The sequence below is a fragment of the Lotus japonicus genome, chromosome 3 (assembly GCF_012489685.1).
Source record: "Lotus japonicus ecotype B-129 chromosome 3, LjGifu_v1.2".
Lineage (NCBI taxonomy): Eukaryota > Viridiplantae > Streptophyta > Magnoliopsida > Fabales > Fabaceae > Lotus > Lotus japonicus.
In genome coordinates, this window is record NC_080043.1 from 6,866,655 (window position 1) to 6,885,690 (window position 19,036).

General features: G+C 35.9%; 3 protein-coding genes across 3 annotated transcripts; all 3 read right to left on the minus strand.

Moving 5' to 3' along the window:
• Positions 1–377: 377 nt before the first annotated feature.
• LOC130742659 (oxygen-evolving enhancer protein 3-2, chloroplastic) lies at positions 378–2,295 on the minus strand. Its single transcript, XM_057594762.1, has 3 exons — positions 1,902–2,295; positions 691–986; positions 378–581 (listed from the first exon to the last, which is right to left on the minus strand). The coding sequence occupies exons 1-3, from the start codon at positions 2,209–2,211 to the stop codon at positions 483–485; spliced, it is 705 nt and encodes a 234-aa protein (XP_057450745.1). The 5' UTR covers positions 2,212–2,295; the 3' UTR covers positions 378–482.
• A 1,236-nt stretch (positions 2,296–3,531) lies between these two features.
• Positions 3,532–8,531, minus strand: LOC130742657 (transcription termination factor MTEF18, mitochondrial-like). Its single transcript, XM_057594760.1, has 3 exons — positions 6,498–8,531; positions 5,425–5,755; positions 3,532–3,813 (listed from the first exon to the last, which is right to left on the minus strand). The coding sequence occupies exon 1, from the start codon at positions 8,457–8,459 to the stop codon at positions 6,792–6,794; it is 1,668 nt and encodes a 555-aa protein (XP_057450743.1). The 5' UTR covers positions 8,460–8,531; the 3' UTR covers positions 3,532–3,813; positions 5,425–5,755; positions 6,498–6,791.
• A 1,185-nt stretch (positions 8,532–9,716) lies between these two features.
• LOC130742658 (homeobox-leucine zipper protein HAT3) lies at positions 9,717–14,032 on the minus strand. Its single transcript, XM_057594761.1, has 4 exons — positions 13,585–14,032; positions 12,726–13,066; positions 12,237–12,316; positions 9,717–11,646 (listed from the first exon to the last, which is right to left on the minus strand). The coding sequence occupies exons 1-4, from the start codon at positions 13,757–13,759 to the stop codon at positions 11,307–11,309; spliced, it is 936 nt and encodes a 311-aa protein (XP_057450744.1). The 5' UTR covers positions 13,760–14,032; the 3' UTR covers positions 9,717–11,306.
• Between the last annotated feature and the right edge of the window lie 5,004 nt (positions 14,033–19,036).

A 19,036-nucleotide genomic window follows, 5' to 3' on the forward strand; every position in this document is an offset into this window, starting at 1 on the left:
ATTGTCTAGTAGAGAGTCGCAAATTTTCAATAAACTATTGTGGTTATTGTGGTTAGGTTCATCCCAAAGATTCTAATGACAGGTTCAAATATATGTTTTGTGATAGAGGAAAGTTAGTTACATTCGAACGATTAATTCTTAAGGATTGATGTTTTCTTTAATTGATTGTTAATTTTTTTATCATCCTGTTTTTGCTACAACAAATCAACTAAAGCATTATTTGTTTACATTGCCTCTTACCTTTCTTGGATAGATGGAGGAGGGAAGTAGTCTTAGATACTGATATCACTCGGCTATATCATTTAAGGCAGCATATGAAGTTTCAAAAGAGAACAACCTTAAGGAATTACGTTAACTGATGATAATTTTCTGCTTGCTTATAGCAAATTTTCGCTCATTCGATTTTCACAAATAGAAGTTAAACATAGTGTTTGAGAAAATCATAGACAAAGCTTACACAAGAAAGCAAGAAAATAATCACATTAACCAAGTTTGCCAAGGACATCATTCAGAGTAGATACAGCCTCAGCATAGTACTTCTCTGCTTGTGGGGAGCTCTTGACTTTGGCTGCATAATCCAGCTGTGAACAAAAAATCAAAAGAAAATTAAGAACTTCCATTAGGCTAAATTGATAAAGAACAATGGGATTATAATCTATTTTTCACCCTTATCTCTCTTTCTCAACTTACATTGCTGATATCCTGGAAGAGCTTTGCACTAAGTTCCTTGAGGGATTGTTTCTGGTCCTTAGGCTTTGAAGAGATGACAGTGTTAAGGTCATAACGAAGATACGAAGCCCTCAGGCGCAGATCGTTCTGAACATATGGCCAAGCCTTCTGGTCAATAAACTTCTTAACAGCAACAATTTCCTTGGCTGACTCCTTTGCCCTTTGTGCTGCCTCAGTAGGGGACAATGGTTGCAGGAAAAACCTTTCTTTCAGTGGCAGCTCAAGGTCTCTTGCTTCATCTGAGTTCAGTGTTCCAGCTGCCAAACACCCACCATGGTTGTTATTATTATCTCCAAATTCCATTCTTTATTTCACTAATTCCAAGTTAACAACAAGCCCATCACAGTTTTTTCTTTTTCAATCTTTGCTTCTAAAACATTATATAAGAAATGAAATTGACTAAAAATCAGATCCATTTCTACCTCAAAACTTTCGGATTTGGATTTCATGCGGTAAAAAATCCCTAAAGTCACCGCAATCACAACATTATAATCGTCTGATGATCATACTGTACAGACAGTTCAAATTTAAAGAGATCAATTTTATGATTGTCATTTTAAATCCTAGCCATCCGATCTTTGATCTGACGGCTACCAAACAATGACTGCAGTGACTTTAGGAAATTTGACAGTAGGGAATTCAGGTTCAAAACTTTTTCACCCCAATACTAATTTCATCTTCCATCATTTAACACCACACCCATCACTCATTTTCTGCTTCAGGAAATCTTGCATGCTTGAAAATCCTTCCACAGTTTATCCTAAAGCCAATATCTATTCTGAGGAGAAGCTCATTAAAGTAGTTTCTGAGTGCAGAGTTGATTGATTACGAAGAAAAACAAAAAAATAGTCTGATCCAAACATGCAATACTTTATCACATCACATGAACAAATTATGATGTTAGACAATCTTAGTTAGTTTAATTCTACATTCTAGTAATAAGTTATTTCGTATTTGTATCTAATACTTTCATCTATAGTGCCAACAATTGTCATAAAATTCGGGTTAGGCCTAACTCTACCCAATGTTCAGGAGTAATGATTGCTCTACCCTTTGAAATGACTATTCTAACCATATCTCGAATCAACGTGGGACTTCTAAACAAATTGCATGAATAATAGATCATCTCATCACTGAATTATAGCATGAAAAGAGCAAGAAGAAAGACTTACGGAGACCGCCGGAAAGCGGGGGAGGACCACCAACTTTGATGGACTTAGCTTCAGCAAGAACAGCTTGAACAAAGGAACCAGTGGCCAAACCAGCAGCAACAAGACCCATCACTGCCCTGCGGCTACTCTGTGGCTCAGAAGGAACCTGGTTGGCTCTAACAGTGAGCCTTGTTGAGGACACCCTGCTGTTGCTGCTGCTGCTGCTACTGTGGATGTTCAAGCGTGTTGAGCCACTTAGTTGGAGGCTTCCTTCCAACACAGCTTGAGATGAACCACGTAAACCAGCCATTGATGCCATTGCTTGTGCCATTCTGAGCCTACTTTCTCTGCCTAATTGGATTGTGTAGAAGAATGTGACAAGAATGAAAGAGAAGCCTTGAGTATAATTTTATGGCTAAATGTTGATGTTTGTGTGTGTGATCATGAGTCATTGCCTTATCTGTTGTTTTCCACTTGGATAAGTTGGATGTGGTCTCAGCCAATCATGGTGGAAGGATTGTGGTTGCACCAAGACATGGTTGATTGTGTGTCCTACGTGGACATTATTAGTCTGACACGTGGATTCAGAGATTACTGAATAACTTTTGCATTATATTTCTCATTTTCCATTTTTTAAATTCTATTCTTTTGTTGAAAAGCTGAAAGAATTGACTCATGGTCCAATCGGTTAATTGAGAGAAAGAAAGCATAAATATTTTAAAGATATATGATGTCATATTTTTTTATGTCTAAAGTTTTTTTTGCTGACTTAGACCAGGACACCATCCCAAATTTTTTACATACAAAAATATCTATGATAAATAGAGAGAACTCAGAGAAGTGAAAGAGGGAAAAAAAAGGTTGTTTAAGAGTTATTTAACAACATCATAGGTTTGATTAAAAAAAAACATCATCATAGGTTAATTAATTATCTTGTATGAATAATTTTATTGATCCGGATCCAGATAGCCTAAAATAACCTCATGGTAAGTTACACAACTAATTCATGTAATGCAACTATCTTCATTGATAATAATTTGTTCACACATAAAATCTACTCACATCTAGAGAGATATAGAAACAGAAGATGAAGAGATATCACGTGTTAGGTGATAGAAAAATAAAAGAAGAATGAAAAGAGAAAATGATTGAAAATGAGACGAAAGAAAATGTATAGGGAAAATACATCAAAACCCATTTTACATATGTGAAAGGTGAGCATTTCCCTTTGAAAAAATGTCTGTTGAAGATGGTGGCAACTTGAAAACTAAATAGGATCGCAAGACGACTTTTTTTATTCAAAACGCTTCACAAAGTTCGTGATGAGCCATAAATAATGAAGAAGTGAAAGGGGGAGAGAAATAACATTACCAATCCATGTGATTCTTCAGTATAATTTTCTAGCTATTTATGGCCTTCATTTTCTAGTTGAACTTCAATGATTAAAGAAGTATTGCTGGGTAGGAGTGGGATCTACTTAAAAATTATTCTATTTAATAAGAGCACTATATTTTATTTATCACCACAAAATTTCATCGTACTTATTATTATGCAGTAGTATTTGTTTGTAAGTTTAAATATTCATGTCAAAAGAGCAATTATTTAACTGTCATACATATTTGTATCTTCTCAGAGTCAGATGAATAACAAGTTCAATGAAAGTACTTTGATTTGATGAAGATAATTACAACAAAAAATTAGAACCAACAATCAAATTAAGGTAGGGTTGCATTCTATATCATTGTGATTAACATACCAAGTGATGTTTCTTCTGTTGCCTGATTAGTGATGACCCCATTTTTTTGGCTTCACAACTTGGAAGCAATTGTCCATTTGTTTGTCACTTAGCTAGAAGTGCAGCTAAGCATATGCAAGCTTCTTTCGGCTAAACACGGACACGGACAGAGACATCCAAAATATTTCCTTTCGGCTCCTGCAAACAGTGACAATTGGATAGCTAACAATTATATATGTCTGAAGAACTGATAAGAGGTTCATGTACTGGAATGGAATAAAACAGAATACAGCATGCACTCAAACTTCCTTTCCCCCTTTGTCTGCTGCTGCTATTTCTTAGGAGTTTCATGAAGTCTACATGCATTGTTAAGTACTGCAAGTGATGAAGTATGCAAACTCCTAAGCAACTGTTCGGTAGAGTTAGTCCTAGATAATGGGGTATGATGCCATCCAAATAATTGGAAGAAAAAAGGGCAACTTGGTGCTACAATCCCCTCATGGTGGAATCTAGGGAAAGGTCAGACCCATTATGGATCTAACATAGACAGGCTAACCTTGTATTTGCAAGAAGCTGGTTCCACGACACGAGCCCATGATTCCTAATCACATGGCAGCAACTCCAACTGTTGTGCCCCCTTCAATAAGCTATGCAATTGGAAATAAGGAAATGGGAAAGGTGTGTGAACTACAGTGATGTCTGTAAATCGTAAACCTTAATTCTCCCAAGTCCAGAGAAAACCATGAGATTAAATCCTAAGCCCCCACAGTCTTCAGCCCAATATGGATTAGTGTCTAGCTCTTGGTAGCTTTTCAATTGAGATATGCATTTTGTTCCTAAGGAAAAATTCCTTATAAGCTTATAGAGGTATCAGTAAAGAAGTTAGATGGGGAATGTCTAAAAAAGTTGAAGTACAGAAGTTGATTTCAAGTCATGTAAGAAATTATTATTTCAGTTCTAAAAGAAAAATAGTAAACAATGCTAATCAGAACTAAATAAGGCACAAAACCCTCCTCTTCAATCATACTAATTTTTAATCTTTTTAATCATGTGAAATTTCTGCATGTTCATTAGGGAAATACATCTCTTCTAACTCGCTACTTCACCTCATGCCTCTTCTTGTGGTCTCATGACAAATCACAACTAGTGAAGGATGTTCTATCAATCTTCATTTTATAATCTCTCAGTGCCACAATCCAAGATTTTAGATCCAATCTAGAAATATCCATAACCATGAAATTTTCAATATCTGACAGGTATTTCTAAGAAGCAAGTTTATTATTTATCTGAATAACACTATTATAAAGAAATTAAATGTTCGATGAGGAACCAGCAGGCAAGAAGACGCCATAATACTGGTTACAAAATTTAACTACTATGATAACAATAAATATCCAATATCAATCAAAAGAATGAACATGGAAGACAAAACTGGCTCATTTTGAATTATGGGAAGTTAAACTTATGTTTGGGCAGATATTATTTGATCAAATGTACCAAAAGGTCCAAAACAATAAACCCAAACAACTTAAGAAATTTCTTAAATTCCAGTGACAGTAGTTTCACAAATATTCAACAAAATAACTATTTTTTCAGCTAATTAAGAACTAGTCCTCCATTGGAGCCAAAGATACAATTCTTAAACTGCCTCCAAATTTTATTTCAAAGTCAACAATTGTGAATTTCCTAAAACAATATCCTTCCATCCACAAGAACATAGGCATGCTTTAACCAAAAGACCACAATAGAAGTTTAATTAAAAATATGGAAATCAAAATAGATAAACATAGGGGAACCAAAGATTTGTACCTAACAATATTGCACCGCACATGAAGATGCAAGTAAGAGGATCAGACGCAAAATATCATCTTCTAGTTCAATGTTTCAACTTTAGAGCTTGAAGGAGGTTCAGGATGATCGTCTTGATTGCTTTTGTTCTGTGGATTTTCTTGAAAGACACTTTTGAAAAAGTGAAAGAAAAAAGAAAAGAAATGCATTTCCAGGAAATTAGTTTGCCGGCACTGATCTCAGCCTCTGCTAAAAAGGGAATGAGAGACTCCAAAAGAAAGCCTTGGGTGGCCACAATCTTCTCTTTGTTGACCAATACCACACATCCCACGGTGCACGCATTAACCAATAACTGCAGTTTCAGTTTTGCAATAATGTTAGAAATGATAAAATCAAACTACCAAGTTGCCTGCTCTGTTAGTCAGATTGGTTAGCAGAGTGCAGTTAGTATAAAAGTCGGACATAATTCTCCAAATTCTCAAGGAGTGAGCATACATTATATACAAAACTCTTTAAACCAAAGAAGATAAACTCAAACAACAAAAACTTGTCCTCAATGTAACTTTCCACGTTAAATGGCTATGCTATGCTAACGTTAGAGATGGTTAGAGCAGCAACAATTCCCAAGGCCCGCCATAGATATGAACACATTCACCATTTCTATAATGCTGGACAACCTCAAGAAAGAGAAACCCAAAACAAATAATTACTGAACATAAACATGTATTTCTTTGTATAACAACCTGTCGACCACTAAACATGGTTTATCCAAGGACTTCAAACCAACTACTAAGGTATAATTTTGCAGTAGATTATAATTCCATTGAAATGTAGCTAATATTACAGTATCATGTAGTTGTCATAAGTGGAAGATCAACCATGTGGCCCAAACCCCAACAGCAATGTTCAATAAGCTTTTGCAATGTAGAAAAGTATGTGTGTGTATAGTTGTATACATCTTCTCATTTATGATGAACAATTGGAGTTTACTACAACTAGTCAGACAGATTGCAAGAAATTGATAATTTCTTAACTTTTTATCACATCTGAAAATATCAAAACAATGAAGTCATTTACAAATTAAAAAAACTTACAGTTACAGATGGTCGGTCCACTGATGATACCTCTAATCATCATTTTGGATAAGTATAACTAGTAGTTCACAGAATTTGTGGTTTCTTTGAGATTACGTCATTGGAAATGAAGTAATGCAAGATAACATAATTGTTGGTCATTCTTGACGTCTCACTGTCATCACAAAGCAAGGAGATCTCTGTCACAATTTTTCCAACAATATCTAAAATGTATATTTTCCACTCCAGAGGGTAGGTACATATTGATTTGGAAAAACTGCTGGAATTGGGTGACAACAGTAAAAAATATGGTCATCATCCGAGCAATTTTCTGGGATAGAATTGCTCAAACCAATGTTTTGGAGCGGCTGGGTGAATTTTAAAAATGCGACCCACAAAATCCTTATTACTGGTAGCAATCATGGTCGCAATGGAATAGTTTTTGGTCAAAAGACCCTTTTCCATAACCCACATATAGAATCTGTACCTAGGCTTAATGCGGTTCTCTAAGTTAAAACATAAGAATGCTGGAAAACTGTCCAAAAGCTCCACAGAGTATCCCATTTCCTGACAAAGGAAATTGATCTTGTTCTCTATATTTTCAGGGTTTTGGCTTAGAATCTTTGGTTGGATTCTGATTTGCTTGCAGAGCTTTGAGAACTCAACCCCTGAACGTAGATAGCAGTCAAATCTTTTTTGCAATTCACAACTTGGTCCATGCAAGTTAGTAAAGATTTTCAAGGTCAGAGCATTTTCCCCAAACCCCATGGCATGCAAGAAATTTAATTTACTCATGTTGTGAGTTGGGGTTCTTGAAACCTTAATTGTCTTTAAACCACTTTGATAAGCTTTATCATGGCTTTCATTGGGATAGCTTGTGACATAACTCACTAGCAGGTGATGATTACCATCCTTGATTTTATTAAAGAACCACTCATGTAAACCCAAAGCCCTCATGACATTAGGAAGATAAGCCATTTTGCTTGTTCCCAACACATGAGCATAATTCCCCTTGACATCCTCAATATCCTTGGAGCTCATTCCAAAGTGTTTCAATAGCTTCAACACATTGATCACCGGCGTTTCCAAATCAAGTTTCAACAACTCTGAGCCCTGCAGAATCAACCGCGCTACCTCCTCCTTCTTGATACCAAATCTACAAAAATATTCTGCTTTTTGGAGCAAAACCTCTTCTCCATGCTCAACAATGACACCTTTATTTCTTCCAATGAGCTCCCCTATCTCGCCCTCGTTACCTTTACTCAAATCATAAAACATCTTGATTTTCCTGCACACCTCATACCAAGTACCTGCATTCCCCTCAACAGAACCAGCCAAGTCAAAATCCAAAAAAACCAACTTCAGATCATTCAATAACCCATCAATCCGACCACCGAACTCGCCTCCCTCCTGCTCACAGAAAACAAAAGGGAAAGCCAAACATATCCCAACAACCTGAACATTGGTAAAACCCTGCATTTTCAACCCACAAAGCCTACCCTTCAACTCAGAACCACTCCTCTTAAACACAGAGCTACTCTCCATATACAACAAACCAAGCTTATCCCAAGGAAACCCAAATTCATAAAGTGCACAAGCAGCATCCAGAAACGACCCATCTTCAGAAAAGAAGAACTTATCATTGGGCAACAATGCAGGTAGTTGGGCATGATGAATCCCAATACTCTCAAAGAAAAGCTCATACTCGTTAATGGGGTTGTACCTGAGGAACTTGTCGAGGGTCTTGGGGAAGCTTGAAGGGGTGAAGGAACCCAACTTGGAGATGAGATTGGTGAGGGTGAGAAGGGAGTTCTTGGCAATCTGGTCAGCGTGAGCATAAGGGATGGACCTTGTGGAGTGGAGGTAGTCAGTGATGGCTTGTTGGGCTTGTACCAGGACAACCTTTTTGTACCTCGAAGGTTTTTTCGATAGGTTTGAGGTTGTGCTGCTACAAAAATGGCGAATGAACAGCATCGTTTTCATTGCACTATGTATGTGTCTTTGCTCTTGCTCTATGTTGGTGCAGGGTTTCGTTTCCCTTTCACTGGTTCGGTGATTTTGTCTGAGGTGAAGTGAAATATGTTTGGGATTACTTTTTGCACACCCTAAAATTAATATTTGCAATTTTGCATATATCAATTTTCCCCTAAAATATTCCTATATAATTTCCCAAAAGTTATAGTTTTTAAATTTATTTATTTATACTTCTGGGATTCAAAACTTTTAGAAGTATAATGTTTTTGCTTTCAGAAGTTTTATCCTGGTTAGTGTGGGGGTGATCCTGTGTGTGCGAGGTTCGGGCTCTAAAGCTTGGTCTTGAGCTTCTTTGGAGTTTGGAGTATGAATGTCATGAAGGTTATTTGTAGTGTGTGGAGACACTCATGGATGGAAGGTACGAGGGTCATGTTCATGCTGGTGATTTTGTGGATGTTCGACACTTGTTGGACCGGGATTAGGAGATTCGACTTAGACATATTTCTCGGGAAGCTAATGGTCCTGCAAATTGCCTTGCAGAGATGGGTGTTTCTTCTCAGTGCGCGCTTATTGTTCTTGAGGGTCCTCCTAATCGGGTTCCCGTTAATCTCCAAGGATGCTCTAGGGTGTAGTCATGCTTGCTTTTTAATTTTCTGATGTACCAAAAAAAAATTCAAGCCCCATACGTGCAGAAAATTATTAAACGGTTGATCCCTTGAAAATAGAGAAAGCGGTAGTGTAAAACATCATGTGAAATTCTTTTGACAACCATTTCAAAGTATAAATGCTTATCCAAAAAAAAACCAGAGTATAAATTGTAGGCATCATTTACAAGTTTATATGTACATCAACTATCAATGATAGTATGATTAAGGATTTACATTAGCTGCCTTCTTGACTCTTATCCTTTTTTTTTTTTGAACTCGACTCTTATCCTTAAGCTCCCTTTCAGTCAATAATAAATTCCTTATATTCCAAATTAGCCAAGCTATATCCCTATGGCCAAGCATTGTTGGACCAATCTCTCTGGATGTGAGTTACAAGTCATACATTGACTAGAAATATGAATAAATAGTAGAGTAACGTATCCTTACATCTTATCTAACCGGGGGTGGGTTGTTGTGTATCACCTATTTTATGAGAAAGTTGTTCTCGTGGTATTCTCTCTTCAATTCAAAAAATTGTTTTGCTTTCCAAAAAAAAATGCATGTGAATTCTATTGGAGTATTTGGATTACTCATCCTACTAAGTACTAAGCTAGAAGAGGTTGTTACCAATATAGTTAAATTGAGTCAAAGCCATTCGTATATTACCAACAAGTCAACAACCACAACCCCTAGTAATTTTCTGACATCATCATCATAGTCATGTCCATAAGTATGATAAGGAAATCATAGGGGAAGCAGAAAAATCAACGGCAACATGTGAAGAAGATCCAACAGCAGTAGGTGGTGTAGGCCAAAGTGAAGCAACAACTGGAGTAGACTGAACTGCATCATAACTTGGAGTAGGCACTGCCAGCAAGCCTTCAATTTGTTCTATTGTTAAACGTAACAAAGGGGATTCAATAAGAGCAGATGGAATATGCTCGCCCTGTTAAATGGCAACATGGTTAACATATTTTCTTAATTTGTAGCCAGGTGGAAATCTGACACAAAAGGCATGTTTCACCATCTGATTGGAGCATCCACAATGAGTGCAGTGCCTAGAAGAATTGGGTTTAGTTAGAGGTGTCTTTCCAAGAGATCAACCTCAACCGTGTGAAGTGGGTACAAAATGCTTTCATTGAATTGCAAGAGCATTTGGATTCCAGAAAATGCCAAGATTCAATTGACACTCCTATCAACCTAGGAAAAAACCTTATTCAAGCAAGGAAGCATAATTGTCATTGACGCCATGAAGGAGTTGGTCCAAAGTTGCATAATTCTTCAGACATAAGTTTTCTTTAACTAATCTTTGGATATAAAATATAATATGAATCGAAACAATTAAATCAATTTCAGCCAATTAGCTCATCAAAAGAAAAGAGAGACATTAAAAAACAGGATCGGCCAATGTTCCAAAATGCTAAACTTGAATATGGGCGCCCGTCCTACCTTTTGATGTGCTTGTTAGTGTATTTGAATACCAGTCACAAAGAGTGTATTCATCTCAATTCATAAGAAGAGTTTCATTCACTTTTTGTTTCGAAGTGATTGTTAATGCCCGTTAGCACCGATCCCACTGGTATCCAAACATTTCAATCTCAACTTTCAAAGGCACTGTAACTAGTGCTTGCCACATAACCTTTGTTCACTGCCAGCTCTTGCTACATGGTATTGGAAATACACATCTTAAGGAGAATGATGTACAGAAGGAGCCAAAGTTGAGCCCACAATCTGACTCACCCAACCCATGTTCAAGTGTGCCGACCAAACAGATTGAGAATCCAAACAAAAGATGGACAAAAATCATTTCTAATTGAGACTCCCCTTAATTTGTCCCCTCTCCAATCTAGCACAAAATCCCACCTTTTCCCAGCAAGTTGTATGACAAATCCTATGAAGCTAAAGAAGAAAAGATAAAAAAAACAGATTCGGATTCTCTTTTTCATCTTTTCAAGGTTAACAAAAGCTATTCAGCATATGAAAACACAACCTACTTTCACATGTCCATAACTTTACAGATCCTAAAGTTCACTAAAACATGTTTTAATCTAGGCCAAAAATAAAGTAAGCCTAGAGTGAAGAGTTAACGAAAGTCATAACCTCAAGTATTGGTAAATCAACACTTACTTGCACTATTGCATTGATTCATTTCTGCTTAACAACTAAAATGTCCTGGCCTAGAAGTTAACAATGGGTCAGGAGTCAACAATTATGGTCGAGGACGGTGTTGTTGGATAGACATTGCAGCCCAAGGGTTGATAGGTACCGGTCGCTGGATGCTTGAGCCTAAGGGGTTGCGATTAGCGGGAGCCGGGGCAGAGGGAACGCTGGGTGATGAGGATGAGGATGCAGATGAGACAGCAACACGCTCACACGAAGGGCACATGGTAAGAGTGGTGGGAGGATTCATTTGCATGTAGAGCTGTGGGGATAATTTCAGAGCTCTAAGCTCTTGCACTTCTTTTTGCAACCTCCTATTCTCCTCAGTTAGATTCTCACAGCATCTCTTCAAGTATTCACAATCCACTTCAGTTTGCTTCAACTTGGTCCTGCAGTAATAATAATTAAACCGAAGCACTGACATCAAGCAACACATACAACCCCACCCACAAATAAAAACAAAAAAAGCCACATCAATCTTTGTTGCACTTTGGCATGTTAATAAGGCTGTGTTTGTATTTTCATTGCATTCAGTTGAACACTAATGGAGCCACCTTCTTGCTTCGAAAATTCCTATTGATCACTCTCAAATGGGTCAAAATTCCACTACTTATTTTCTTGAAGCCGCTTCAAAGAAAAATAAGTGATGTTTGGAATGTCGTTCGAAAACAAACAAAGGCAAAGGCAAAATCATGGTGGACAGAAGCAAAAACTAAAGGAAGTAGCTTCTAACTACCATGAATTTGCTTACACCGTTTTTCCAAACGAATTTCCAAACATGCACCGACAAATTGATGAGGAACAACAAAACATTTTAAATAGATTCAAGCACAATGGAGTATGCAACAGAAACTACAGGGGCAATAAACAATGCCACAAGACCAAATGTTCTTAATGTCTCATTTTAACAAAATATTCCTATCAAAATGTCAAAAATATCCCTTAGAAGAAGAATATAGACATTAATGAGAATTCTCACCTTGCCCTTCTGTTTTGAAACCACACCTCCACCTGTCTAGGCATCAGGTTCAATTGCTTTGCCAATTCTTGCTTTTGTTTCTGCAGGAAAAAATAAAAGTCAATAACAATAATCTAGTTCAGTAGGAACATTTAATTATAGCTCGAAAACAACACCGACAATGCATATCCATCAATCTCAAATTATTATTAAAAATATAATTTGAACATTTTTTTTTTGGGTTTCTAAAAGTATCTCCGACTCGATAGGTGTCCGACTAATCTCTCGAGATACTATCGTGCATCAAAGTGGAGACCCCTTCCAACCGTGTTTTTTTTTTTTTTTTCCGTACACACAATTTAGGGATTGAACCCAAAACCTCTTCCACTAGAAGAAGACATAGTTGGTAAATTGAGCATTTAAGAATATTTAAGAATAAAAGACAAGCTCAATATAATTTCCACTAAATACCAATTATACCCTTACCCTACAATTGAATAAACCACTTACTGGATTTAGGGTGTTATGTTCCTTGAAGGTTTCTTCCAGCACCAAAGCCTGCTCCTTCGACAACCTCAGCTTCTTCCTTGAAGTGTCACCATCGCCGTCACCGCCTCCGCCATCATCGTCCTCGCTTCCCCGAGAACACGACGCCCTCTCAGCGGCCTCGTGCTCGTCTCCGTTGCCCTCTCTCTCGCTCCGCTTCCCGCTGATACTCGACACCGTGCTGTTCGGTGATGAAACGCCGTTCTCGTCATCGCATGCCACCGCCGGCACCGCCACGGTCGTCGACGGCCGTTGTGAGTTCGAGTCTATTCCGCGGAGGAACAACCTCATCTCGGAGCTCCGATCTGGCACGTGAGGTGTCAGTGGCAGTCGTGTAATTAAGAATGGCATTGAAGGGTATTTATGTACAAATCAGTTCTTAGATTCTTAAAATAAATTAAAAAAACAGGAAAAAATTTAAAAAATGGGTTGTGTTTTGTTCTTCTTTGCATGATTTGCATCAACTTATTTAGCAAACTGAAAAAAAGGGGAAATTGTTTTGCAGTTCTAACAAAAAAAAATTAGAAATGGTGTTTTTGTTTGGGTGAAAATTTTGATAAACATTTGAGGAATCTTAAAACAAAAAAAAATGAATTAAAAGTTAGGAAAAAGGAAGGAATATGAAGTAGAATCACATACCATGAAAATGGGAAAAGGGTTTTTGATTTAAAGTTTTAAACCAAAAAAATTATAAAATGGAGACAAATGTAGAAATTGTTTCTTGTTGCATGAAAGATTGAATAAACATTTGCAGGAATCTAAAAACCAAAACTTGGAATCAAAAAACAAAACACATAGAGAGAAATGTAGAAGAATCACATACCATGAAAAGGGAACAAGTTATTGAAGGAAGCCCTTTGATTTGAGGTGGATTGAGGAGGCTTGTGCATGGGAAAAAGGGTTTGATTATTTTTATCATTATTATTTGCAGCATTTTTTCCACTTCCTAAACTCAAGCTCAAACCTAAGCTCAACCCATCATCATCTTTCCCAGCCATTTTCCCTCAAAACCTAGAAGAAAGGCTTGTTTGGTTTGGAAAGTGTGAAAGGAAAACGGCAAAATGGTATTAAGAAGGGGAGTGGGGGCAGGAAATGGGGTTGGGCTTTGCTTTGGTGGCAGTGGGTATCACAGGGCTTCTTTATTAGCTTTTTGTAGAACAGTAAAAAGAATGGTGGATAGATGGGACTATATATAGATACATACTATGGAGGACAGTGATGAAAGAGATAGATAGAGAGGGAGAGAGAGAGAATAGGGGATGGAGTTAATGATGACTTGTGTCAGAGTGCCAAATTGATTCAATCATAATATACAATGGTTACTGTGTTCCTAGCCTTAGCCACACTCGACTCTGCTTTTTGATACTCCAAAGTCCAAATTTGGTTGCTTTTTAACCATGGTTGAGTGTGGTAAGGTTAAAAAATTTGTTAGGATGGGAAGAAACAAAAGATTGTTTTTTTTATTATTTATTTAATGGGTGATGCAGTAGTAAAAAATAATTTGAACATTTAGGTTGAGAGTTCAATTTCTGGAAGTCGCATTCTTATGCTCTGTTTGAATGTATGAGTGAAAACGAGATAAAAGAATATAAGAGGAAAAAATAAAATAGAAAAGAATATAAGAAAAAATTAGATGATTTTCAAGTTGTTTGAATTGAGAGAAAAAAAAATTAAGAATGAAAGGAAAAGTCATAGTGGTAAAAGTAAATGTGATAAGTAATTACCATATTATCCTTTACATGTAAATTTTTTAAAAAATTCATATTTTACTATTATTTAATATTTATGATTTTTTACATTAAATATTTATGATTTTTAATAATATAATAATAATAATATACTAGTAATTCAACTTTTTTCCTTTATTTACTTCAACTTTTTTCTATCGTTCTTATCTACACAAAGCAGTAAGTACAGGTACCATAATTCATAGATAAAGTTATTTTCCACAAAATAAAAAGTTACTATTATAAATAACTTTAATCTGAATTTAATTTTAAATTCATATTTGATAAAAATAAACTATGAAACTAAACCAAAATAACAATATGACAATATCAGTCTATTAATATTTGTCTTTTTTTTTTAAGTTACTAATATTTGGTCTAAAAGTGTGTTGATTTCATATCTCTTATTAAAAAATGAATTAAACTTTTTTAGATTCTTTATTTTGATGATTGTCATACTATTTGTGTTTCTGTTGAGATAGAAAAGGGATTTTTTCGCTAGTTGACTGTTGACTATGGAGCGGATGGAAGGGAGTGTGCGTGTGAGGTTGAACACACGCGGTGGGAATTATGACCTCATCATGATAATGATGATGATGATATGAGATGTATGTACATGTTCCATCATTCAATGTAGGCCCCCACTTTAGCTGACTCGTGAGTGAGTTACCTGAGTCGTGACTCGTGACATAGCTTTTCCATGACATGCAAGCGCCAACTCACGAGGCCAACTAGCACGTGGGGCCTATGCTTCCTCATTTTATTTGTATGAACATACGATTCTCTGTCACCTTTTTGATGCCGTCAGATTCAGAATTTAGTCACAGTTAAGCCTCTTTATCCCTCATTCAGAGTTTATTGTGTGGGGATCGAACCAGATAGCTCTTCTCACACCCTCAGCTTATGTTGCCAACTGAGCTACCATTCTTGGGTTATGCTTCATCCTAAACAAAAAATAAAGTGTTTCGTAGCACTTAAAAAATTGTAACGGCTACTTTGGATAGCTGAAAAGAAAAGCTAACTGTAACATAAGAACTTGCTTGTTAGTGGAATAGTCGAAGACAATAGATTAGTTGTTGGCATACTATGCTGAAGTGACTGAATGGAGATAAGTGTGTATTGGACAAGAGGTTTGTGGGCAGATTCAAAAACATGGGCAGAACGAAAGAATATATTTTTGAGGTTCTAAAATATTTTCACGTGCAAAATAACCAAGAGTTCAGTTCCTTGATAGTAGGGAATATGATTTTCCTACAGTAAACCAGCTGAAGTGAAGGGAGATGACTTAATAAAAACTTTCAGGTTGACTAGGTGAAATAAAGCACTTGAACCCCACAACTGGGTGATTTACTCCCTATAAATAGGTGTAAACGACACACAACTCAAACAATCAATATAAACTACAATTTTCCCGTGGTTACCTTTGTCATTTACTTGTGTTGCCTCTACTTTTTAGCACTTTACGTACGTTATTCCAAATTTCTTTATCTCTTTCCAGACATTATATTTTTCATTATTTCGAATCATTTAAGCCTTTATTTATCCATTTTAATCGTTCCCTTAGTTAATTAAACTTACTCCATACTCAATCTCTCAATATCAATTACTAAGAGTTTTCTGAAGTGGCTTAGGAATATGCATGCATTGAAGAATATGATGGCTCGTTACCAACAAGTTCAACACAGGATTCGAAGACGATGAGCTTGATATACTTTGTGGAATAGTATTAATCTTACCAACCGAATTGCTAATGACTCGTATGACGAAAACGATGAGGAAGACTATTGCACCGATATTGACAACGTGGTTTTTTGGCACCCTATGTGTGACAAACGTGGTAAACTGAGCAAGAATGCTTTCTTCAAGGAACCCAACAAAGAGATTAGAGCCATATGTAGCCCCTTTGTGTTCGAGCAATGATAGATGGCACCAATATCACCAAAGTATTGTTTGACAACGGTGCTACCATCAATCTAATGCCAAGTCAAATGGTCCAAAAGCTCAGGAAAACATAGAAGGATCTAATGAACCACAACGTCGCCCTAACATGCTATGGGGGCAAGGTCTCAGATGCTAAGGGGATAATTTTCCTCGACCTTTATGTTGGCACTAGGTGTCGTAACACTATATTTATCATGATTGACTCAAAGGCCAACTACAACATATTGTTGGGAAGAGAGTGACTCTATGGAGTACGAGTTGTATCTTATACCATGCACCGGTGTCTCTGCATGTGGGACAAAGAGAAGAAAATTTGGGAAATGTTGCGTGGAGAACAAAACTTTTACAAGGCTCCAATTCATTATGTGAACAATGCTAATTCGACAAGAGCCTACATCAAATTTCCCCTTATGAATGGAATTAAGACAAACAGAGCTACAAAAGGATCATGGGTGTTCCATTCAATTGGATCTAGTCATAGGATTTGAATGATAAGTTGATCGCCCCACAGAAAGTGAGTGTGGCCAATGGATTGCACTCCAAGAGAGCTAAGGCCATGCTCTACGTATATGCGTTGGTACTTAGAAATACAGCCAGGTCGACTGATTCCCCATAAAGTTACAACTGAAAGCGCACATGGTATATAATAATATATGCGCCATATTCATTTTCCTATATCAAAATTTAAAGCTAAACAAAATGTTCTCAAAATTTTATTTTGATACTTGATCAAAAGTCAATTTCTTAGCTATTGAGGGTCTGTTTGTTTTGATGGAAGGGGAGGGAAAAGAAAGGAAAGGGAGTGAAAACATTATTGAAAAACGTGCCTTCTTAGTTTGGTTCTGATGTTACTGTGGACGGAAAGGAAAAAACACATGGGACCCACGCAGATATGCTTTCTCTCCAAAACGGGAAGAAAGTTGATAATTGCAAAAGTTTTGTTGGAAATGACCAAGAGCCCCCCTCACTTATTTATTATACAAGTACTTTCTTGTTTTAATAATGACTTGTAACCATTTGCTCAAAAAAAAAATGACTTGTAACCATTTTTTTATAACGAATTGTAACCTTGTTTACGTAACACTAGTTTATTATTTTATTGAACATTCGTAATAATAAAATACTTAGTCAAATATATAAATTTATAATATCTCTAATTCAAATATTAAAATATTCGTTCTATTAGCTTTTCTTTTTCTAAACTTTTCGGTTGCTATTTGTTTTTTGTTTTTTGTTTTTTTTGTTTTTTAACAGACTAACTCTTTGATTTTGTTATTCTTGCTAGTTGTTAAATAATAATTGTAATAATATAGTAAATATAAAAATATACATGTATATTACAATAATACAATGTGATTTTTATTTGTTGATAACAATTTATATGTCAATGGGTAAAATAGTAATTATTCATCATACTTCTTTTCTTTCCTTTCACTTTTTCTTTTCCATTCTCTCATAACAAACAACCTAAAGAATCATCTCACTTTCCACTCTTTTCTTTTCCTTTCCCTTTCTTTTATTTTCCTTTCTTTTCTCTCACTTTTCTTTCCCAACCAAACATTGCCTGAAATATTTGTTCAGAAAAGAATATTGTGTAGGAGCCATGAACATATATAGGAGATGGACAAAAATCATAAAAATTAATCAAAACCTGGAATCTATACATTTCCATATCACATCATTTTACTTTAGACCTTTTCTAACGCCCTAAACATTGACATTAATTTGAATCATATTCTAAGGAGTTGAAATAGGATCGAGCATATATAGTTGACATTATCATGTATGATCGAACGGCAATGATTGGGACTTTGCATGGAGTTCATAAGTGTGCCCTCGCCCCTCAACTGCATGCGTCCCATCACACTTTGTCTAACCAAATCTTTTACAGATCTTTTTAAATGTTGCCGTCACGTGATTGATGATTCCTCTGCTCCATTGTTTCTTTTATATGCCATGTGGATATAAGCATGCTCTATCTTTTTATCTTTTTATTTTTTCAATTGTGTTTTGAATTTGATTTAGTGAGGATCTATCAAGCTATATTTTCAAGGGATAAGAGTTAGATGATATATAGATTGAGTGAGGGAGGTCCAGAATTTAATTTCTAAATGGTGTAATTCATATTTCCAATGTAACTAAAAAAGAATTTGATTTATCACACTTTATTTTCTTTTTTATATGTCGTTTTACTTATTTTTCTTTTTTTAATATCATATTTATGATTCATTTCTTTATCTTTTCTATCCATATCCTAATATAAGTGTATTATTAGTGTGACTAAAATGTTATTATTTTCAATTTCACCAATTTAAATTCTCGAAAAAATGTTATTCACATTCCATCAAGTGTAAATGAAGTTGAAAGAAGAGACACAAGGTAGCGTTTAGTGACGGAACAAAATATGATAGAACAGAACGATACGAGATTGAACAGGGAAAAACATAACAATAATGTTCTGTGTGTTGTGTTTGGTAGCTCCAAATCGTTAGAACAGAACCATAATTTAAATTACACATATAACCTCGCATGTTTAATATTTGATTGATGATAAAAAACTGAACTCAATTGAACATTATACATAGAAATCGTTTGTTATTGCTTGTT